The 24,029-nt window shown below is 48.4% G+C and overlaps 2 protein-coding genes across 5 annotated transcripts in view; one reads left to right on the top strand and one right to left on the bottom strand.

Annotated features, from left to right (window-relative positions):
- The first annotated feature begins 209 nt into the window (after window positions 1-209).
- On the top strand, window positions 210-22,396 carry WDR83 (WD repeat domain 83). 2 transcript variants are annotated; one of them, XM_040415057.1, is made up of 9 exons: window positions 210-413; window positions 1,060-1,180; window positions 1,263-1,368; window positions 2,642-2,690; window positions 2,783-2,909; window positions 3,440-3,507; window positions 3,599-3,707; window positions 4,161-4,275; window positions 22,181-22,396. In XM_040415057.1, the coding sequence occupies exons 1-9, from the start codon at window positions 311-313 to the stop codon at window positions 22,334-22,336; spliced, it is 954 nt and encodes a 317-aa protein (XP_040270991.1). In that variant the 5' UTR covers window positions 210-310; the 3' UTR covers window positions 22,337-22,396. The 2 variants fall into 2 exon arrangements, with proteins under 2 accessions (XP_040270991.1, XP_040270992.1); XM_040415058.1 differs by lacking the exon at window positions 22,181-22,396 and adding an exon at window positions 21,019-21,300.
- Window positions 22,356-24,029, bottom strand: part of DHPS (deoxyhypusine synthase) — a 71,663-nt gene continuing 69,989 nt past the window's right edge. For all 3 annotated transcript variants that reach the window (XM_040415054.1, XM_040415056.1, XM_040415055.1), the window contains exon 10: window positions 22,356-23,125. In XM_040415054.1, the coding sequence (XP_040270988.1) occupies window positions 23,027-23,125 (99 nt within the window). In that variant the 3' untranslated portion in view covers window positions 22,356-23,026. The remainder of the gene's footprint in view (window positions 23,126-24,029) is intronic.

The raw sequence follows: 24,029 nt of genomic DNA, 5'->3' as shown, positions 1-24,029 counted from the left end.
TAACCACGTGGTGTTGTTTACACCGGCCTCACGTGTTACGCGGACTGGAGCTGCCGGAGCTTCCCCGGGCGAAGGTGAGACCGGCCGGGCGGTGACGGACCACAAGTCCCAGCAGGGGCGGCCGGGCGGTGACGGACCACAAGTCCCAGCAGGGGCGGCAGAGCTGTTCATCCCAGTGAGGAGGCGGAGCGGCCGTCATGACGGTCACGTGACCCCCCGTGCTCCTGAATGAAGCTGGGTGACTGCGGCGCCGGGCGGTGATACACGTGTGACCCCTTGTTATATTGCAGGGAGAGAGTCTCCGGCCGCCATGTCCTTCCCAGTCCCCAAACCCAAGGCCCCGGAGCTCCCCCAACACCTGCACCGCAGACTGGCGTGTAACCAGGGGGCTGTGCGGGCCGTGCGCTTCAACGGTGAGTACCCACTGTCACCCTGCGGTGGGAGGGGCAGACTCCATGTCACATTGCTCCTCCCTCCTGTCTGTGTCACCCTGCGGTGGGAGGAGCAGACTCGATGTCACATGGCTCCTCCCTCCTGTCTGTGTCACCCTGTGGTGGGAGGAGCAGACTCCATGTCACATGGCTCCTCCCTCCTGTCTGTGTCACCCTGTGGTGGTAGGAGCAGACTCCATGTCATATAGCTCCTCCCTCCAGTTTGTCACCCTGTGGTGGGAGGAGCATACCATGTTACATAGCTCCTCCCTCCTGTCTGTGTCACCCTGTGGTGGGAGGAGCATACCATGTCACATAGCTCCTCCCTCTTCTCTGTGTCACCCTGTGGTGGGAGGGGCAGACTCCATGTCACATAGCTCCTCCCTCCTGTCTGTGTCACCCTGTGGTGGGAGGAGCAGACTCCATGTCATATAGCTCCTCCCTCCAGTTTGTCACCCTGTGGTGGGAGGAGCATACCATGTTACATAGCTCCTCCCTCCTGTCTGTGTCACCCTGTGGTGGGAGGGGCAGACTCCATGTCACATAGCCCCTCCCTCCTGTCTGTGTCACCCTATAGTGGGAGGAGCTGACTCCCTGTGATGTAATGCTCCTTGCTCTGTGTTGTCAGCGGACGGGCACTACTGTATGACATGTGGCAGTGACAAGTCTCTGAAGCTCTGGAACCCACACAAGGGCACCATGCTGAAGACGTACAGCGGGCACGGCTACGAGGTGCTGGATGCAGCAGGGTAAATGGCGGCTCTGCCCTCGGTGCACACACAGAGGCTGGTGGCCCATGATGACCCGCTTCTCACTTTCCGCCTGTGACAGGTCGTGTGACAACAGCCAGATCTGCTCCTGCAGCTCAGACAAAACCGTCATCCTCTGGGACGTGGCGCAGGGTCAGGTGGTCAGGAAGTTTCGTGGACACGCAGGGGTGAGTGGTCCTGTCTATTACTGATGTACTAGCGCTCTGCGAATGACTGACGGCTGCTTTGAGGGGTATTCCAGCTTTTTTAACGCTTTTAAATTCTCCCCGCCGGACCTGTGGAGTGAAGCACACTTACCTGCTTTCCACCACTCGGATCTGGCTCCTTCGGTCCACCGTTCTCTTCACCACGCTCGGGAAAGGGGGGGGGGGGGGACAGGCACCACTGCGGCCAATGACTGGCTACAGCTGGGACGTGTCCCCCACTTGGGCGGTGTCCTCTCCTTCACTTCTGGAGATAGGAGCAGGTCCCAGAGGTGGAACCCGCACCTATCTGACATTGAGGAAACCTCCTCACGCTATGCCATCAGTGTCTGAGGTCGGAGTACCCCTTTACCAGAATGTGAACAGAGCCTGTCATTACCTGGATCTGCATCGTCACAGGACACCAGATAAGTGTGAGCTCTTGTAATCAGATTCATGGCATTTCTGCCACAATGACAAAATGTAACCGTGTGACACAAAAATGTCTTCCCGTGCCACAAAATAAATGCCCTGCCGTTTCAGAAAAAGTTCTCGTGTCTTAAAATTGTCTCAAAAAAAGTTACCTGTGCCACAAAATGCCACCCTGTCTCTCAAGAAGTCATCCTGTCTCACAAGGTTATTCAGTGGTACTATTGCCACCCTGTCTCACCAGAGAATGCCATCCTGTCTCACAAATAGTTTTCTTGTGCCACAAAATGACAACTTTTTGCCAGACAGGATGTCTCACAAAAATTATCCATATCATAAAACGCCATCCTTAGTGGCGGAACGTTTGTCTGCGGCACCCTGCGTCGCCCCGTCTGACAAAACTTAGCCTGTGCCACAAAATGGCATCCCGTGTCACAAAGCTATCCCGTGGCACCCCCTTCTCATAATCAGTGATTGAGTGCCACGGAATATCATTCTTTCACAGAAAGTGAACCCGTGCCAGAGCGCTGTCTGACAAAAATGATCCCCTGCCCCGACGATGCCAGCCCGTCTCACACAGTCATCCTGGGCCACAAAAAGTGACGCCACAGAATGTTACTCTCACAATGTGATTCCGTGCCACCAAACACTGATCCTGTGCCATAAAGTGTCGCCCTGCTTCTCAGAATATCACCCTGTGCCAACAAACTAACATTTTATGAGGCAGATTTAAAAAATAAAATAAGTTCCCAAAACGGCTTTGGTTTTCTGCCTGCGCCCAGACGTGCGGTGGGGCGGTGACCCTCTGACCTGTGTTCTCTCCCTGCAGAAGGTGAATTGCGTGGAGTTCAATGAGGAGTCCACGGTGGTCGTGTCAGGTAATGTCTCCGCATCTGTCACATTTACAGAACCTGTCTCTGGGAAAGCTGGGTGACAGCCGACGTGACCGGACTATTCTGTGTCCTGCCAGGTTCTATAGACTCCTCTATCAGGTGTTGGGACGGTCGCTCCCGCAGACCAGAGGCCATACAGATACTGGACGAAGCGAAGGACGGCATCTCCAGCATCAAAGTGTCTGACCACGAGATCCTGGCCGGGTCTGTTTTCTATTCTCCTCACATAGCTCCTCCCCCTTGTCTGTCGCCCTGTGGTGGGAGGAGCATACACCATGTCACATAGCCCCTCCCTCCTGTCTGTGTCACCCTGTGGTGGGAGGAGCAGACTGCATGTCACATAGCTTCTCCCCCTTGTCTGTCGCCCTGTGGTGGGAGGAGCATACACCATGTCACATAGCTCCTCCCCCCTTGTCTGTCGCCCTGTGGTGGGAGGAGCATACACCATGTCACATAGCTCCTCCCCCTTGTCTGTCACCCTGTGGTGGGAGGAGCATACACCATGTCACATAGCTTCTCCCCCTTGTCTGTCGCCCTGTGGTGGGAGGAGCATACACCATGTCACATAGCTCCTCCCCCCTTGTATGTCATCCCCTGCGGTGGGAGGAGCATACACCATGTCACTTAGCTCCTCCCCCTTGTCTGTCATCCTGTGATGGGAGGAGCTGACTCCCTGTGCCCCCTGGTGGCAGTCTTTGGCACACACTGCTCACAGTGACCTGTCTTTGCTCTAGGTCAGTGGATGGGAGCCTGCGCCGCTATGACCTGCGGGTGGGGGAGCTGTGTGCAGACTATGTTGGCAGTGAGTGGTCCTTCATTATCCTTCCTGGGTGGGGGTGGGGGTGGGGGGGAGGGGGGGTTGGCGATTCTGCATTGACTTCCTGTGCCCATAGGTCCCATCACGTGTGTTAGTTTCAGTCGGGACTGTCAGTGTCTCTTGGCCTCATCGCTGGATTCCTGCCTTCGCCTCCTGGACAAGGACACCGGAGAACTGCTCGGAGAGTAAGCCGCGCCGGCGTCCTATAAGATACGTCCATCTGCCTTGTTAACACTTTGTTCCCTATCACACATTAAAGGGGTATTCTGCTTACAGAAAGTTATCCCTTATCCTGTGGCTGATTATATCGGTGGGGGTTCTACCACTGGGGGCCCCGCACTTTTTGGAGGCCCACTCTAATGGACAGAGCGGAAGGTTGTCGCCTAACTTTATGTAACCGGAATACCCCTTTAACACGTCATTAGAGGCAGGCCTGTACCCAAGTTGGGCTACTCCTGTAGATCCACCATAGTTCTGCTCCCCAATATGGAGCCCAAACCATCAATGATCTGTCTGTCAGACCCTGGTGTATCATGCAGCTCCCGCATCCTATCGCCTTGTGTACTCTTCATGACTTCTGTCTCTGCGCCACCTGGTGGTCTGCAGCAGGTATTACAGTTTCCTCTGTTCTGTACCAGGTACTCCGGACACAAGAACACCAGCTATAAACTGGACAGCTGTCTCAGCGAGAAGGACACCCACGTAGTGAGCTGCTCCGAGGACGGCACCGTCTGCTTCTGGGACCTGGTGGAGGTGATGACTTACCTATGGCCGCTCCATTTATAGAGCAGCTAAGGCTGGGCTAAAAAAAAAAAAAAAAAATTATTTTTAGTTTAAGGAGTGATCCTGTATGCAAAATAATGTAAGGCCTCATGCACACGAACGTTGTGTGTTTTGCGGTCTGCAAATTGCGGATCCGTGTGCGTTCCGCAATTTGTGGAACGGCACAGACAGCCATTGATATACAGTCATGTGAAAAAATTAGGACACCCTTTGAAAGCATGTGGTTTTTTGTAACATTTTTAATAAATGGTTATTTCATCTCCGTTTCAACAATACAGAGAGATTAAAGTAATCCGACTAAACAAAGAAAACTGAAGAAAAGTCTTTTCAAGATCTTCTGTAAATGTCATTCTACAAAAATGCCTATTCTAACTGAGGAAAAAGATAGGACACCCTCACATGTATTCCCTCTTAAATTGGCTCAGATCTCACACAGGTATATCACACCAGGTGCACATAATTAGTAGATCGTTACTCTGCATGTTGAATGAGGCTTGCCCTATTTAAACCTCAGACATTTAGTTTGGTGTGCTCCTGACTGTTGAAGTGAGAGTGAGCACCATGGTGAGAGCAAAAGAGCTGTCAGAGGACTTCAGAAAAAAGATTGTAGCAGCCTATGAGTCTGGGAAGGGATTTAAAAAGATCTCAAAAGATTTTGAAATCAGCCATTCCACTGTCCGGAAGATAGTCTACAAGTGGAGGGCTTTCAAAACAACTGCCAACATGCCCAGGACTGGTCGCCCCAGCAAGTTCACCCCAAGAGCAGACCGCAAGATGCTAAAAGAGGTATCCAAAAACCCTAAAGTGTCATCTCGAGAACTACAGCAGGCTCTGGCTACTGTTGATGTAGAAGTACATGCCTCTACAATCAGAAAGAGACTGTACAAGTTTAACTTGCATGGGAGGTGTGCAAGGAGGAAACCTTTGCTTTCCAAGAGAAACATCGAGGCCAGACTGACATTTGCCAGCGATAAAGTTGACAAAGACCAGGACTTCTGGAATAATGTTCTTTGGACAGATGAGTCCAAAATTGAATTATTTGGACACAACAGCAGAGGACATGTTTGGCGTAAACCAAACACAGCATTCCAAGAAAAGAACCTCATACCAACTGTGAAGCATGGAGGTGGAAGTGTCATGGTTTGGGGCTGCTTTGCTGCAGCAGGACCTGGTCAGCTCACCATCATAGAATCCACGATGAATTCTACTGTGTATCAGAAGGTGCTTGAAGAACATGTGAGACCATCAGTTAGAAAATTAAAGCTGAAGCGGAACTGGACCATGCAACATGACAATGACCCAAAACATACTAGTAAATCAACCAAAGATTGGCTGAAAAAGAAGAAATGGAGAGTCCTGGAATGGCCAAGTCAAAGTCCAGATTTGAATCCCATTGAGATGCTGTGGGGTGACTTGAAAAGGGCTGTACGTGCAAGAAACCCCTCAAACATCTCACAGCTGAAAAAGTTCTGCATTGAGGAGTGGGGTAAAATTTCCTCAGACCGATGTCGAAGACTGGTAGATGGCTACAAGAACCGTCTCACTGCAGTTATTTCAGCCAAAGGAGGTAACACTCGCTATTAGGGGCAAGGGTGTCCTATCTTTTTCCTCAGTTAGAATAGGCATTTTTGTAGAATGACATTTACAGAAGATCTTGAAAAGACTTTTCTTCAGTTTTCTTTGTTTAGTCGGATTACTTTAATCTCTCTGTATTGTTGAAACGGAGATGAAATAACCATTTATTAAAAATGTTACAAAAAACCACATGCTTTCAAAGGGTGTCCTAATTTTTTCACATGACTGTAACTGCCTATCCTTGTCCGTAAAACGGACAAGAATAGGACAGGTTATATATTTTTTTTGCGGACCACGGAACGGAGCAACGGATGCGGACAGCACATGGGAGTGATGTCTGCATCTTTTGCGGCCCCATTGAAGTTGAATGGGTCCGCATCCGAGCCGCAAAAAAACTGCGGACCAAAACGACGGCCGTGTGCATGAGGCCTAAGAGTGAGTTTGATGTTGAGTCTTGTCTGCCAGACAAGTACGAAGTCGGTGTGAGTAAGACGAGTACCACCAAGGTGACCACACAGATAGGGGTTTATCATGCGATAAGGTTACCCAACGACAAAGTTCTTCCATTCTATACATTTCCTGCCTTTTCCCAAACCAGTCCTTTATCGAGGGAGTTTGTTCACCGAGCCAGAATTTGGGTATTAATAACTTTGCTGCCATTATGAGGTGGGAGGTGTAATTTTTTAGGTGGGCAGTCGTGCTCAGGCTTGTTAAAGGGGTATTCTCAACACGCTATTTCATACTTATCTGCTCCCGGCGCGCTGTCCACTTCCTGGTTTTGGCAGGGGGCGGGCTCCATCTTAATTGAAGTCTTCTCCCGGCCGGGCCGCGCGCTGGACTAAACGTGCACGCGAGGCCGCGCATGCGCCCTGGTGACTTCTTCCTGGCAAGTATGCTATACTGGCCAGGAAGAAATCACCATAGCGCATGCGCAGCCTCGGCATGCGCTTTCGGGACTGTGCGCGGCCGGCGCGATTCCTGAGAAGAGCAGTGGCCGTAACCAGGAGAGACGGAAGACAACAGTCAGGAAAGTATATGTTTATTAAGGGGTGGGAATTTGTGGGAATTTGTTAATTAAATATATTTAGAAAAATGATCACTGTTAAATCATTAACAGATTTAACAGTGATCATTAAGATGGGAATACCCCTTTAACCCCTTAGGGACTCAGCCCTATTTCACCTTAAGGACTTGGCCATTTTTTGCAAATCTGACAAGGCTTAGAAGTTTAGAAGCAAATCTTGAAATTTTTCAGAAATTTACAAAAACCCAATTTTTAGGGACCAGTTCAGGTCTGAAGTCACTTTGCGAGGCTTACATAATAGAAACCGCCTAAAAATGACCCCATTCTATAAACTACACCCCTCAAGGTATTCAAAACTGATTTTACAAACTTTGTTAACCCTTTAGGTGTTGCACAAGATTTGATGGAAAATAGAGATACAATTTCAAAATTTCACTTTTTTGGCAGATTTTCCATTTTAATATTTTTTTCCCAGTTACAAAGCAAGTGTTAACAGCCAAACAAAACTCATTATTTATGGCCCTGATTCTGTAGTTTACAGAAACACCCCATATGTGGTCGTAAACTGCTGTACGGGCGCACGGCAGGGCGCAGAAGGAAAGGAATGCCATACGGTTTTTGGAAGGCAGATTTTGCTGGACTGGTTTTTTTGACACCATGTCTCATTTGCAGCCTCCCTGATGCACCCCTAGAGTAGAAACTCCAGAAAAATGGCCCCATTTTAGAAACTACGGGATAGGGTGGCAGTTTTGTTGGTACTAGTTTAGGGTACATATGATTTTTGGTTGCTCTATATTACACTTTTTGTGCGGCAAGGTAACAAGAGATAGCTTTTTTGGCACAGTTTTTTTTCCTGTTATTTACAACATTCATCTGACAGGTTAGATCATGTGGTAATTTTATAGAGCAGGTTGTCACGGACGCGGCGATACCTAAAATGTATACAATTCTTTTAATTTATGTAAGTTTTACCCAATGATTTCATTTTTAAAACAAAAAAAAAGTTTTAGTGTCTCCATAGTCTAAGAGCCATCGTTTTTTCAGTTTTTGGGCGATTATCTTAAGTAGGGTCTCATTTTTTGCAGGATGAGATGACGGTTTGATTTGCACTATTTTGGGGTGCATATGACTTTTTGATCGCTTGCTATTACACTTTTTGTGACGTAAGATGACAAAAAATTGCTTTTTTTACGGTGGTCATCTGAGGGGTTAGGTCATGTGATATTTTTATAGAGTCGGTCGATACGGACGCGGCGATACCTAATATGTATACTTTTCTTTAATTTATGTAAGTTCTACACAATGATTTCATTTTTGAAACAAAAAAAATGATGTTTTAGTGTCTCATAGTCTAAGAGCCATAGTTTTTTCAGTTTTTGGGCGATTATCTTAAGTAGGGTCTCATTTTTTGGGGGATGAGATGACGGTTTGATTGTTACAATTTTGGCGTACATGCATTTTTTTGATCACTTTTATTACCTTTTTTTGGGAAGTAAGGTGGGCAAAATTTCTATTTCATCATAGTTTTTTATTTTTTATTTTTATGGCGTTCACCATTCGGGTAAAGTAACATGACCGTTTTATAGATCAGGTCGTTACGGACGCGGCGATACCAAACATGTGTAGGGAATTTTATTTTTTTCATTTTTAATCAGTGATAAATGTGTTTTTTGATTTTTACTTTTTTTCACTTTTTTTTTACTCTTCTTGAAGAACCAGTGGGTCTGATGTCTGTATAATACAGTACTGTACTCTATATATTGTACTGCACTGTATTTTACTTCAGCACAGATCTGTTCAGCACCATGGACAGCAGGACGCCTGAGAAGGCGTCCTGTTGCCATGGGAACCTTCCCCGTCTGCCAAAACTTCGCAGACGGGGAAGGGTGAGGACGGGGCTGGCGGGGGGCAAAGGCACAGCAGCCCCCCGATCGGAGAGGGAGGGAGCTCCCTGAGCTGTTAACCTTTTCCATACAGCGGTCCGTACGGACCGCTGTATGGAAAGGGTTAAACGGCTGACATCGCATCACCGATGTCAGCCGTTTATACCAGGGTGTCAGCAATGTGCTGGCACCCTGGTATACCCACTGTACACCAACGATTATTCAATGGGAGGCGGGCGGGGTATCTCGATCCCGCCTCCCGCACCGCCCGCCTCCCGCAACCCCCCCCTGCACCTCCCACCGGGCTAAATACATTTAGAGGTGCAGGGGGGTGATAAATATATATTTTTGCCACACTAAAGTTTCTGATTGCCGCGGTCAGGGACTGCGGGGATCAGAAACTGCAGAAATCGCAACAAACCGCAGGTCTGAATTGACCTGCGGTTTGTTGCGATCGCGGACATGGGGGGGTCACGGGACCCCCCCCCGCGCATTTAGCCGAGGTGCCTGCTCAATGATTTGAGCCGGCACCTTGTTCCGATCACAGCCGGCCGGGCGGCAGTGATCGGAAAAACAACACATGACGTACCGGTACGTCATGCGTCCCTAAGGGGTTAAGTAAGACCAGAGATGGGACGAGGAGCATATCTGATTAATCGCTGTTAGAGATACGTGGACATTCCCACCATATGTGGAGCATGGAACTTTGGGCTCCGTGACATCTCCAGCAGTCTTATGGATTATATCAGGGGTGCGACACCATCTGGTCACTATTTTGTATGAATTCTCTTCATTTTGAGATGCCATGAGAGTTTTGAAGGATCCGCTTAGATTCTGAAAAGGAAATACCCAAGTCCTTCTCCCACTGTTTGAGGAAGGTGGGCTTCATTGTGGCATAGTTTTCTAAAATCTTTTTGTAGAGTAAGGCTACTTTCACACTTGCGGCAGAGGATTCCGGCAGGCAGTTCCGTCGCCAGAACTGCCTGCCGGATCCGTCAAAACATATGCCAACTGATGGCATTTGTCAGACGGATGAGGATCCTGATCCGTATGACAAATGCATTGAAGTGCCGGATCCGTCTCTCCGGTCTCATCCGTAAAAACGGATGCAGCATTTATTTTTTTCACATTTTTTGCGGTCTGAGCATGCGCGGACCGCAATGCCGGATCCGTTTTGCCAGAACACTCATTTAATGTTCCGGAATTTTGAAAGGAGATAAAACCGTAGCATGCTGCAGTAATATCTCCGTCCTGAAAAGTCAAAAAGACTGAACTGAAGACGTCCTGATGCATCCTGAACGGATTTCTCTCCATTCAGAATGCATGGGGATAAAACTGATCAGTTCTTTTCCGGTATTGAGCCCCTAGGACGGAACGCAGTGCTGGAACAAAATAACGCTAGTGTGAAAGTAGCCTAAGGAAATGAGTCCTTTGTGTTGGGTTAAAGAATCTAACAATGCCTCATACCAGGATTGAGACCTACGTGGCCTCTGGGCCTTTAGGAAGCGAGTGCATACCTGTGTCTATAGTGGCTTTTGGACCATGGTTTAGTGCAACAAGTATCCCTAATCTTTTTCAGGGGGGGGCTAGCAAATCTTTAATTAGGACGTTGCCTAATGTGGACAAAATCACTAAGGCCTCTTTCACATGGGCGTCGCGTGTGAGGGCCGGATAGGATGCGGGTGCGCCGCGGGAAAATGTGCGATTTTTCCATGCGAGTGCAAAGCGCGTTTTAATGCGTTTTGCACGCGCGTGAGAAAAATCGGCATGTTTGGTACCCAGATCCGAACCCAGACTTCTTCACAGAAGTTCGGGTTTGGGTTAGGTGTTCTGTAGATTTTATTATTTTCCCTTATAACATGGTTACATAATAGCATTCTTAATACAGAATGCATAGTACAATAGGGCTGGAGGGGTTAAAAAAATAAATAAAAAATAATTAAACTCCCCTCATCCACTTGTTCGCGCTGCTTGGCTCGTCTTCTTCTTCTTTGATGACCTGGGAGGAAAAGGACCTTTGGTGACGTCACTGCGCTCATCACATGATCCATCACCATGTTATAAGGGAAAATAATAAAGATTGGGTCCCCATCCCGATCGTTTCCTAGCAGCCATGCGTGAAAAAGATTTTCACGCAGCCCCATTCACTTCTATGGGGCCTGCGTTGCGTGAAAAACGCAGAATATAGAGCATGCTGCGATTCTCACGCAATGCACAAGTGATGCGTGAAAATCACCGCTCGTGTGCACAGCCCCATAGAAATGAATGGATCCGGATTCAGTGCGGGTGCAATGTGTTCACCTCACGCATTGCACCCGCGCGGAATTCTCGCCCGTGTGAAAGGGGCCTAAGTCATCTCTATAGTCAAACCGCAGTAGGTGAAGTAATTTGGCAGGAGTGAGAGAGGAAGGGGAATCGGGTAGTTGTAAAGGGCTAGCCAGGTTTTGCCATGTGTATAAATAGGGGGTGAATTGCCAAGGCCGGTTGGGGTTTTCCAGTGATTAGAGAGAAGCTATGTTCACACCTAGTTTGTGAGTGTGAGGGTCGAGCTATTCTATGTGCAGGCGTGGTTGGATCGCTCTGGAAGACCAAGGCCACCCATACTCCTAGGCAAAGTCAGGCGTTTATAAGATAATCGTGGGCGGGAAAAGAGTTTCCTGATTGAGGCCAAAAAGCTCGATGGGACATGTATCGGGGCAGTTTGGGGATGATGAAGGTTTTCTATACGTTTTTGCGCCCTATCCAAGGCATGAACGGGATATCTAAATTGTTTAGTTGTGTGATCTCTTTTAACCCTTTGTTTAGTTGTGTGATCTCTTTTAACCCTTTGCCCAAATAGGGTGGAATTGGGGAAAAAACGCAATCCCTCCACTGTTTTACGGGTTTTGTTCCCACGGCATTTGGTTTACTGCAAAACTGACCCATGCCCTTCATTCTCTGGGTCAGTACGATTACAACGATACCCCAGGTGTATAGGTTTTTTATGTGTAAATAGTGTAAAAATAAATTTTTAACTTTGAGATTTTTTTTTTTTTTTTTTACATCACCATATTCTGACCCCCATAACTTTTTTATACTTATGTCTACTGAGCTGTTTAGGGGCTCATTTTTTGCGGGACAATTTGTAGTTTTTATTGATACCATTTTGGAGTGTGCATGACTTTTGGATCACATTTTATTTTATTTTTTGGGGTAAGAGAAGCAATGGAAAAATGGCAAATCGACCATTTTGACCCTTTTTTCCTTTACGCCATTCGCAGTATTGGATTTTTAATTTTTTTTATATTTTAATATGGGTGTTTTTGGTTGCGGTGATACCCAGGATGTTTATATTTATTGTTATTTAGTTTATTTTTATTATACGGATTTTAACTTTTTTTTTCTATTTTTTTTTTTTTTTTTTTTATATATATATTTTAACTTTAAAAAAAAAATTATCATTTTAAGGCTCATAAATGACCTTATAAATTATGTTTTTAAAATTTTTATTTTTCACCTATAAGGGATTTAAAAAATCACAATTTCTTTGCTCATTTCTTACGTTGGCCTGCCATCTGGTGGCCAGAATAAGAATTGCAGCATTAATGCTCTGAATTTCTTCATAGAGACTCTGCGCATGTACTGAAGTCCCAATTGGCCGCACGGGGCTTTTTTTTTTTTTTTTTTTACGCATTCAGGTGCCGTGATCTCACTTGATCACAGCATTTAAAGCATTTAATTACCGCGATCTGCATTATTGCCGGTTGCTGTAATTAGCCGCAGGTCTCTGCTGTTTGAAACAGCAGAGACTTGCCGGCCATGACGCCTGCTGCACGCGCGAGCAGCGCCGTACATGTACGGTGCTGGTAGTGAAAGGGTTAATAGAGGGGCATAGTTTAGCTGGAACAAGGTCTCTGTCTTGGGAGCCATGTTAATTCCTAGGTAGGACATGTGCGTGAGGGGCCATTGAAAGGGAATGTCTTTATAGTATGTGTTTATACGTTAATCTTGAAGTTCGACAATGAGACATAATCTTATTCCCTTTCTCGCCATGTTCGTAGTGTTTGTTTCACCCGCATATAATCTTTAGCTGCTCTAATATTCAGTAAATCCTTAAGGGAGTTCTCCGTGGTCTCGCAGCGCCAAAGATCCTTTGTGTGTTTTCTCAAATTTGGCTATATTTTGGAGGAGTGAAGTAATTTGAGATGAGCGTTGTTTCTTCAACCTAATGCTATGAACTCGCCCCTGATCTCAGCTTTATGGGCTTCCCATATAGATGACTTTTGTGTCTGAGGGGACGCATTTTCTGCAAAATACCTATGTAGTTTCTCAGAAAATGCTTGTACCCTATCAGAGGAGTCTAAGAGAGTGGGATTGAGTTTCCGCGTCCTTTCAGGGAATTCTAGAATAAATGTAATGGGAGCATAGTCCGATATTGTGATACAGTGTATGTCAGTTTTCACCACCAGAGGGAGACATCCACCGCTAATTAAACAGTAGTCTAATCTTTGGTAAGATTTGTGGGCATTGGAACAGAAGGTGTAATCTCTGACGTTTGCATTGAGGGTGCGCCGGACATCACACAGGTGACGATCTGGTCATTGACGGTGGATCCCCCTCAAGGCTTTGTAGGAGATAGCAGATGAATCCACAACAGGATTCAATGCAAGATTAAGGTCTCCGCCAAAAATAACAAGACCTGAGGCAAATTGAGATATTATACATAGTGTCCCTCTCAGCCATGTCACAGTGTTATTATTAGGGGCGTAGAGGTTACATATGGGAAGTTCCTTGCTGCCAATTTGGCCTTTAAGCAAGAGATATCTCCCTTCTGGATCGATAAGGCTACTTTCACACTCGCCTTTGGTGCATGACGGATCCGTTCAGATAATACAAACGGATGCAGACGGTTGTATTATCTGTAACACAGCCAAGACGGATCCGTCTTGAACACCATTGAAAGTCAATGGAGGACGGATCCGTTTTCTATTGTGCCAGATTGTGTCATGGAAAACGGATCCATCCCCATTGACTTACATTGTGTGTCAGAACGGATCCGTTTGGCTCAGTTTCATCAGACGGACACCAAAACGCTGCAGGCAGCCTCCAGAGCGGAACGGAGGCTGAACGGAGGTAAACTGATGCATTCTGAGCGGATCCTTTTCCATTCAGAATGCATTAGGACAAAACTGATCCGTTTTGGACCAAATGTGAGAGCCCTGAACGGATCTCGCAAACGGAAACCAAAACGCCAGTGTGAAAGTAACCTAAGTCTGTCTGACAATGAAAAGAGAACATTGTTATGAAGGCCAATACTGACACCCCTAGAGGCCGAGGTATCTTGGCACGTGTGGTACCATTTTCAGAACAATGTCAGCTTTGGTCTTTCTCAACACTTGGAAAACACAACTTCTCTTAAAGGGGTTGTCCAAGTTATATTTATTGATGACCTATACTCAGGATAGGTCATCAATATCAGATCGGCGGGGGTCCGATACTCGGCACCCCCGCCGATCAGCTGTTTGAAGAGGAGGTGCGCGCCGTGCCAGCGCTGCCTCCCCTTCACTGTTTACCTTCTCGCCGTCGCCTCTGCAGTGGTGAGCAGGTGTAATTACATCCAAGCCGCCTCTATAGCTATCCGTCCCATTGAAATGAATGGGACGGCTTGGATGTAATTACACCTGCTCACCGCTGCAGAGGCAAGGTAAACAGTGAAGCGGAGGGAGCGCTGGCACGGCGCGCACCTCCTCTTCAAACAGCTGATCGGCGGCGGTGCCGGGTGTCGGACTCCCAGATAGGTCATCAATAAATATAACTTGGACAACCCCTTTAACTGGTGAGTTAACTCTTAGCCATAGTAGGTTACATGGGTGTTATCAGATACAGTAGGCCTCATTCCCATGAACTAACCAATAACAATGAATAATACAGGTAACCGTATAAAACCAAATAAATGTGGTGTTGTATAGTAATGTGAACAAAGTGTGCGGCTTAGGAAGTATGGGCTGCGAACGGAGCAGATAAGGGGGGGGGGTGATATTTCATGAATAGCCTGATCGATCAGGCCCCTATCCTAAAAGCCCAGCAACTGAAGCATTTAAGGAGTCTCCCTATGTGGATGTATCCATGAGTAATAACGGATATAGAGTTGAAAAATTATATCTGAAAAAATAAGGTGAACAGCAGAAAACTAACGGCACCTCAGGTAGAACCCAATTGGGTTACAATAAGAAATCGGGATACAACGTCCCTTGGTGGATTCCTCCGGACTTTCAGCGATTTCAGCTTCTTGGCTCCTTCCCATGAGGGGCTGAGGGAGAGAATGGCCTTCGGACAGTGGCATCCATGAAGGGATTTCCATTGGTGATATACGAAGAGTCCCAAACAGATGGGCGATCTTCCGGTGCCCTAACAGTCAGTCTTTTGTTGCCACGGACGATGAGGCGTCCAGAAGAGAACAGCCACCTACATGGGATCCCCTCCGCTCCGAGCTCATCTGGAAGAGGCTTTAGTCGTGGATGGTGCTAAATCTGGAAAATCTTGCACATTTGAGCCATCAATTTGGGTTTCCCCAAGCTCTCCTGCTTTGGTTAATATGTCTGCCGTGTCGCAGAATGAGAAGAGGCCACAAACGATGTCCCTAGGTCGTGGGTGGTGGTTTAGAGCGCAGAGCTCTATGAGCTCGTTCAATATTAATGGCGTCTGCTCCTTCTCCCCCTAATAGTCTTCTTTATCAGAGGCCTCGGGTATACCACGGATTCTGACGTTTTTCCTGGTCCTCTAATACAGGGGTCTCCAAACCCCGGCCCGCGGGCCACAACCGGCCCGCTTGTGCGTTCGATCCGGCCCGCCCGCAGCTGGCAGGTTGCAGGAACCAAATCCGCACAACCGCCCATGCTGTCACGCTTGTGTTGTGTGTTCGATTCCGCGCCCGCCCGCAGCTGACAGGTTGCAGGAACGAAAGCCGCACAACCGCCCATGCTGTCACGCTGTGCTTTTTGATTGGCTGCTGGGACCGCCGATGTCCCGGCAACCAGTGACGTCACAGGTGCGGCACCTCCCCTCTTCCCGCCCGCTGTTTGAAATAACAAATCCACGTGTGTAGCAGCGGGCGGGAGTCGGGACTCAGGAGTCCAAGAAGAAAAAAAAAAGAAGAGGAGCAGAAGCCGGCTACAGCGGAGGCAAGTGTTGCACAACGCTGATGGGGACACAATGGGGAACGCTGACATTGCTGTGCTGCGCTGATGGGGACACAAGCTGCTGAGGACACATACTGATGGGGATATTGCTGTGCTGCTGGGGACACTGCTGATGGGGACTTTGCTGTGCTGATGGGGACATTGCTGTTCTGATGGGGACACCGTTGATGAGGACACGGGTGTCCCCATCAATGGTGTCCCCATCAGCACAGCAATGTCCCCATCAGAGGTGTCCCCATCAGCGATGATGGGCACACTGCTGATGGGGACAATTCTGTTCTGATGGGGACATTGCTGGGGACACCGCTGTTTGGCACACTGCTGATGGGGACATGGGTGTCCACATCAATGGTGTCCCCATCAGGATAGCAATGTCCCCATCAGCGGTAACCCCATAATCGATGTCCCCATCAGCACAGCAATGTCCCCATCAGAGGTGTCCCCATCAGCGGTGATGGGGACACATGCTGCTGGGGACACCGCTGACAGGGACATTGCTGTGCTGATGGGGATGTTGCGGTGGACACTGCTGATGGGGACATTGCTGTTCTGATGGGACATTGCTGGGGACACCGCTGATGGGGACATGGGTATCCCCATCAGCGGTGACCCATCATCGGTTTCCACATCAGCACAGCGGCGTCCCCATCAGCAATGATGGGGACGCTGCTAATGTGGAAACTGCTGATGTGAACATTGCTGTGCTGATGGGGACATTGCTGAGGACACCGCTGATTGGCACACTGCTGATGGGGACAAAGGTGTCCCCATCAATGGTGTCCCCATCAGTACAGCAATGTCCCCATCAGCGTCCCCATTCTGATGGGGACATTGCTGTTCTGATGGGGACACCACTGATAGGGACACGGGTGTCCCCATCAACCGCGTCCCCAAAGGCAGTGTCCCCATCAGTGGTGTCCCCATCAGCTGCTAATGGGGACTCCGCTGATGGGGACATTGCTGTTCTGATGGGGACATCATTAATGGGGACATTGCTGTGCTGATGCTGACATTGCTGTTCTGATGGGGACATTGCTGTGCTGATGGTGACACCGCTGATGGGGACATTGCTGTGCTGATGGGGACACCGCTGATGGGGACATTGCTGTGCTGATGGGGACAACGCTGATAGGGACACGGGTGTCCCCATCAATGGTGTCCCCATCAGCACAGCAATGTCCCCAACAGCAGCGTCCCCATCAGTGGTGTCCCCATCAGCACAGCAATGTCCCCAACAGCAGCGTCCCCATCAGTGGGTGTCCCCATGATGGGAATATTGTTTTTCTGATGGGAATATTGTTTTTTTTATGGGAATATTTTTTTTTTTATGGGAATATTGCTTTTCTGATGGGGACATTGCTGTTCTGATTTGGCCATTGCTGTTCTGATGGGGACACCGCTGATAGGGACACGGGTGTCCCCATCAATGGTGTCCCCATCAGCCGCGTCCCCAACAGCAGTGTCCCCATCAGTGGTGGCCCCTATCAGCTGCTAATGGGGACTCCGCTGATGGGGACATTGCTGTTCTGATGGGGACATTGCTGTTCTGATGGGGACATCGTTGATGGGGACATTGCTGTGCTTAAGGGTGACACGGCTGATGGGGACATTGCTGTGCTGATGCTGACATTGCTGTGCTGATGCTGACATTGCTGTGCTGATGCTGACATTGCTGTGCTGATGCTGACATTGCTGTGCTGATGCTGACATTGCTGTGCTGATGCTGACATTGCTGTGCTGATGCTGACATTGCTGTGCTGATGGGGACATTGCTGTGCTGATGGGGACATTGCTGTGCTGATGGGGACATTGCTGTGCTGATGCTGACATTGCTGTGCTGATGGGGACATTGCTGTGCTGATGGGGACATTGCTGTGCTGATGGGGACATTGTTGTGCTGATGGGGACATTGCTGTGCTGATGGGGACATTGCTGTGCTGATGCTGACATTGCTGTGCTGATGGGGACATTGCTGTGCTGATGGGGACATTGTTGTGCTGATGCTGACATTGCTGTGCTGAGGCTGACATTGCTGTGCTGATGGGGACATTGCTGTGCTGATGGGGACATTGTTGTGCTGATGGGGACATTGCTGTGCTGATGGGGACATTGCTGTGCTGATGGGGACATTGCTGTGCTGATGGGGACATTGCTGTGCTGATGGGGACATCGTTGATGGGGACATTGCTGTGCTGATGGGGACATTGTTGTGCTGATGGGGACATTGCTGTGCTGATGCTGACATTGCTGTGCTGATGGGGACATTGCTGTGCTGATGGGGACATTGCTGTGCTGATGGGGACATTGCTGTGCTGATGGGGACATTGCTGTGCTGATGGGGACATTGTTGTGCTGAGGCTGACATTGCTGTGCTGAGGCTGACATTGCTGTGCTGAGGCTGACATTGCTGTGCTGAGGCTGACATTGCTGTGCTGATGGGGACATTGCTGTGCTGATGGGGACATTGTTGTGCTGATGGGGACATTGCTGTGCTGATGGGGACATTGTTGTGCTGATGGGGACATTGCTGTGCTGATGGGGACATTGTTGTGCTGATGCTGACATTGCTGTGCTGATGGGGACATTGCTGTGCTGATGGGGACATTGCTGTGCTGATGGGGACATTGCTGTGCTGATGGGGACATTGCTGTGCTGATGGGGACATTGCTGTGCTGATGGGGACATTTTTGTGCTGATGGGGACACCGCTGATAGGGACACGGGTGTCTTTGTGTTGTTTTGCTAAAGTTTTTTCTCTTTTGTTCTCAGTCATATCATGCTGATTACAAAAACGATCCATGTAAAATATATACATTTAATTTAATACATAACTGATTTTTTTTTCCGGCCCCCGAATACTTGTAAAATCTTCAATGTGGCCCTCCTGTTGAAAAGTTTGGAGACCCCTGCTCTAATAGGAGCACGGATTCATTGAAGCGGGCCGAGTGTGCCGCTAGGTTATCTTTCACTGCTATATCAGAGGCCACTAGGGCGTGACGAGGGTTTTCCAGGGTTTCAACCCTATCCCCAATATGGCGGACATCCGCCTTAATGTCAGCTAGATCCGATGTGATCGGGGTGAGAGCTTTTTGTAAGAAGCCCCGGGTGATGGCGAGGGACTCGCCCGTTTCTGGAGCACTGTCTGCATCCGAGGCCTCACTGAGCTGCTCCTCTTCCTGCTGTGGTGGCGCCATCTCAGACATCTGCGCCAAGGGTCTGGAGGTATTTCTCCATGTCTGACTGTGAGCGCTGTGCCCTCGGGGTGCAGCTCGTGTCCCGGTGCCTGTCTCTGCTGTTGGCTTTCACCATGATGGGGGGGGGGGGGAGGGGAGATATCTGCTTGATGAGGGTCTGCTGGTGGGAGAGCTTTCTTCAAGCGTCTGCCATCGAGCTCGGTCAGGCTCCGCCCCTTTGTCAATTTTTTTTTTTTTAATCTAGTGTTCTTTCTATAGATTTTTTTGCGGAATGAATTGCATTTTTTTTTGTGACACTAGACAAAGCTATTTGCTTAAATCTGACAGAGAGCAGGGCCATGTAAAGATCTGTGCACATGAGCTGCAATGTGAAAGGTAATTGAAAATCCCTTCTCGTCTCCTCCGCTGCCTATCACTGGCCTCACGTGTCCAGCGATTGTCACTACGAGTGGAACCGTTCCAGCCATCTGAGGTGTCACCCATATGGACGTCTCCTCAGTTAGATGCAGGACCCATGAGACCATTGGTAGGGGAACGAGACTGTAAGGCTTCTTGCACACGACCGTATGGCTTTTTCAGTATTTTGTGGTCCGCAAAAAACGGATTGGCAAAACTTACGGATGACGTCCGTGTGCATTCCGTTTTTGTGGGATGGAACAGCCGGCCCCTGATAGAACAGTACTATCCTTGTCCGTTATGCGGACAATAATAGGACATGTTCTATCTTTGAACGGAACGGAAAAACGGAAGGCATACGGAGTACCTTGTTTTTTTTTTGTGGATCCATTGAAATGAATGGTTCTGTATACGGAACAAAAAAATGGAACGGAAGAGGTCAAAAGTTCGGGCTCCATTGCAGTAAATGGGATCAGTGAACGCAGCCTGCAGCACAGATGTTAGAATTTGTCACTTTCACATTTCGAGCCCATTAACACAGGTTATCAGCGGTAAAGGCATAATCTGGATATAAAATCCTTCAGCTTTAGAGATCATAAAGACGGCTGTATGCTGTCCACAAAAATGCCACAGTTCAGCATGTCTGGAATTTTTTTTTTTAAAAAGATTGCATTTTTGCGGACCCGTAGACTTAATGGGGCCACGTCCTGATTTTCACTGACAAGTATAGGACGTTTTATTTGCGGAGCCGTAGAATGGAAGAAAAGGGCCCCATAGAAGTGAATAGGTCTGCATCTAATACACACATAAAAAAACGGATCCGCATACGACCGTCTGACTGAGCCCTTAGATGCATGAAAGGGAAGTACTTTCCACCTCAGTGATGACTGATGGTTGTGAGAAGTTAATAGCATCAGTCAGTACTGAGAGGAAGTGCAAAGAAAACCCTCCTCGTGGCTGGAGTGCATAATGGACTCCGCTGCTGACCTATAAGTCTGCTTATCCACCCGATCGTCACTGGGTGCTTGAAAGGGATGACGGGACTTGGTTGGAGGCGGGGTCTTAGAGGCGGGACGGAGCAGCGTGAAAGTCGCAAGAGATGGGGCTAACTGGCAAGAGTCTGCCATGTTACCTCTGCCTGCTCAACGGAGGAGGATCTTTGTATTAGGGCGGCCCACCGAGAGTCTGTGGGGTCTCTTCAGTCCCTGCGCAAGAGTAGCAGGGACTGGGGGAAAAAAATAATTCAATATGATTTTTTAAAAACTTATCGTAATGCAATTCATCGCTCAGCCCTCGCAGCTATGTGTAACCTGTATTACACTTCAGTGTTGTTGTTTTTTTTTAAATTTTATTATTGATTACTACATAACAACATCAGGGTACGCAGACCCTAAAACATTATCACTTAGAAATGGGATATACAGAACCACTTACAACTGGGGTACGCTTCAGTGTTTTACGTAGATGCGCCAGTCCTGAATCCTGTGGACCCTTCTCGAACACTATGGGTACAAGACAGCGATCTCACACCCGAAGTATGTAGTGTCCATATGTAATGACAGCATGAGCGGTGTGTAACAACATGGCCACTAGATGTCGCCCTGGGCACCTAGTTGCTGTACATCCACAGGGTGTGGACACAATGGGACTGCTTGGCTCACGATGCCACAGGATGCTGGCACGGTTGTGGGAGCGCGTTGTTGCCTGCTGTGCCCCATTTTCCCTAAAGCACATTCCTCATCTAGTGAGGCACAAAAACATATCTAAAACAGGATGGCGATAACTAAGTCGGTGGGGGCCTGGCGCTGTACTCATCTCCTCTGGATAGGTCATCAGTATCTGATAGGTGGGGCTCTGACATACTGGACCCCTGCCGATCAACTGTCCAAGAAGGCAGCGGAGCTCGCCATAGCGCCACGTCCTTGTCTCGGCCAGTGATGTCACATTCATTGGTCACTTTGCATAGGCACAGCTCAGTCCTATAGAACTGAATGGGTCTGAGTGCAATACCAAGTACAGCCACTATACAATGTACGGCGCTGTGCTGGATGAGCAGAGAGAAGTCTGCAGTGCAACCTCCAGCGATCAGATACTGATGACCTGTCCAGAGGATCTGATCAGGGATGAGCAAATCGATTTGTCTCATTACCAGGAGCTCTTCACATGCTCATAGCTGCTCCACCATAGCTCAAATTGTGCTTCAGGAGCAGCAACTGCACATGTGCCACTAGACTTCCAGGTATCGGTGCAAGCGCATTCTATGCTCCCAAAGCCGAATGCACCCATTGGGGGGCAGGTGAAGAAGTCCTGCTAATGAGACTAATCGATCTGCTCATACGTGATGCCGATCTCTCCCCTCATCTGACTACGGAAGCCTGGTTGGGTCTAGCTTCCTCAGAAAGCAAACTAACCCGTAGCACTTTACCACCAGAAACCATAACATAGGTGAATGGTGGAGAGAGAGAGAGGCACCGATTTAGACCTTAGGTCACTCTAGGTATGTAAATGGAGGGTGGACGATTCACCCCTGGCATCCGCTTTATGCCCCCAGGTTCTTCACCGTAGAGTAGCAGTGTTTGCACCAGGTCTTGCTATTTTGTGACTTCTTGTGGTCTCTCTCCTGCAGGGTTCCCTTACACTCCAGCTCCCGGTCAGTAAAGGTGTCGTACAGTCGCTGTCCTATCATCCCACTGAGCCATGTCTCCTAACCGCCAGTGAGGGAGAAGTCCAGGTTTGGCGGGGGGAGCCCCCTGAGGACGACGCCGGCAGTGGATCTCAATGACACTGTATATTTTTCTATTTTTTTTTTTGTATTTTAGAAAAAATAAAAACAGTTACAGTTTGATAACAATCTCTTATTTCCATACCCCTCCCCCACATACATGCAGACAGCTACAACTTCAATAGATAACATTACTTAAAGGGGTTGTCCCATTAAGACAACCTTTGTATAGGGGATAAGTGTCTGATCGGTGGGGTGGTCCGACAGCCAATCATGAGAACCAGGACCCATGCTCCCCCTACAATCGGCTCTATGGGGGTACCAGACATAGCCGAGAGCTTGTACTCAGCTCCAGTCAGAGCAGGAGTATGAACCCCCTATTCTGGCATTAGCGGGGGTCCCAGCAGTCAGACTCCCGGTGATCAGTCACTTACCTCCTGTACTCCTGCCAGGAGAAAAGTTGGCTGAATGGCAAAACCCCTTTAATTTACAGTGGCTGCTAAAGGTGAAGAGTTACTGTATGACGGAGGTGACTGCTCTTCACGTTCTAAGAGGAGCCCAACTCCAAGATACTCTGGTCACCCAGAGCGGGAGAGCTGCACGGTGTGTTGAGCTATGTGCACACAGCGCTGTATGTCTGCACAAGGTAACACGCCTGGATCATGTCCATTACACTCCTGTGGAGGAGAAGCAGAGGATGGAAGCCAACAGCGCAGCATTCAGAGTGCAACCATAGTGGAAACGTCCTCCTCAGTCCTGCCCTTTCTCCCTGCTGGAGAACTCAGCTTTTCTCTGTGCAAAGGTCTGAGCAACAAGCAACGGGAAAACCAGGCTGGCGTCTGCGTATACCTGTGGAGGAAACGGGAGATACAGTATACTGGTGAGGAGGAGGGACCGTCACATGTGACATCTGTATACAGGGTTATGTCTATAAACTCAGCCAGAGGGGGGGGGGGGGGGGGGGGGCGGCATTATAGTAGTTATATTCTTGTACATAGGAGGCGGTATTAGGCCTCTTTCACACATGCGTTGCGGGAAAATGTGCGGGTGCATTACGGGAACATCCGCGATTTTTCCGCGCGAGTGCAAAACATTGTAATGCGTTTTGCACTCGCGTGAGAAAAATCACGCGTGTTTGGTACCCGAACTTCTTCACAGAAGTTCGGGCTTGGGATCGGTGTTCTGTAAATAGTATTATTTTCCCTTATAATATGGTTATAAGGGAAAATAATAGCATTCTGAATACAGAATGCATAGTACAATAGCGCTGGAGGGGTTAAATTTTTTTTAACTCACCTTAGTCCACTTGTTCACAGCCCGGCATCTCCTTCTGGCTTCATCTGATCTCTGTGCAGCAACAGGACCTGTGGTGATGTCATTCCGGTCATCACATGGTACGTCACATGATCTTTTACCATGGTGATTCACCATGGTAAAAGATCATGTGATGACCGGAGTGATGTCATCAAAGGTCCTTGACCTATAATTAATGCTCACCACAGGTCCTGTTCAGTAAAGGGGACAGAAGGAGATGCCGGGCTACGCAATCAAATGGACTAAGGTGAGTTAAATTACTTTTTATTTATTTTTTTAACCCCTCCAGCGCTGTTTTACTATGCATTCTGTATTCAGAATGCTATTATTTTCCCTTATAACCATGTTATAAGGGAAAATAATCATCATCAGGTCTCCATCCCGATCGTCTCCTAGCAACCGTGCGTGAAAATCGCACCGCATCCGCTCTTGCTTGCGG

Source organism: Bufo bufo, chromosome 1, assembly GCF_905171765.1.
Source record: "Bufo bufo chromosome 1, aBufBuf1.1, whole genome shotgun sequence".
NCBI lineage: Eukaryota > Metazoa > Chordata > Amphibia > Anura > Bufonidae > Bufo > Bufo bufo.
Note: the sequence above shows the minus strand (reverse complement) of the source record. Positions and strands in the feature narration are given on the sequence as shown.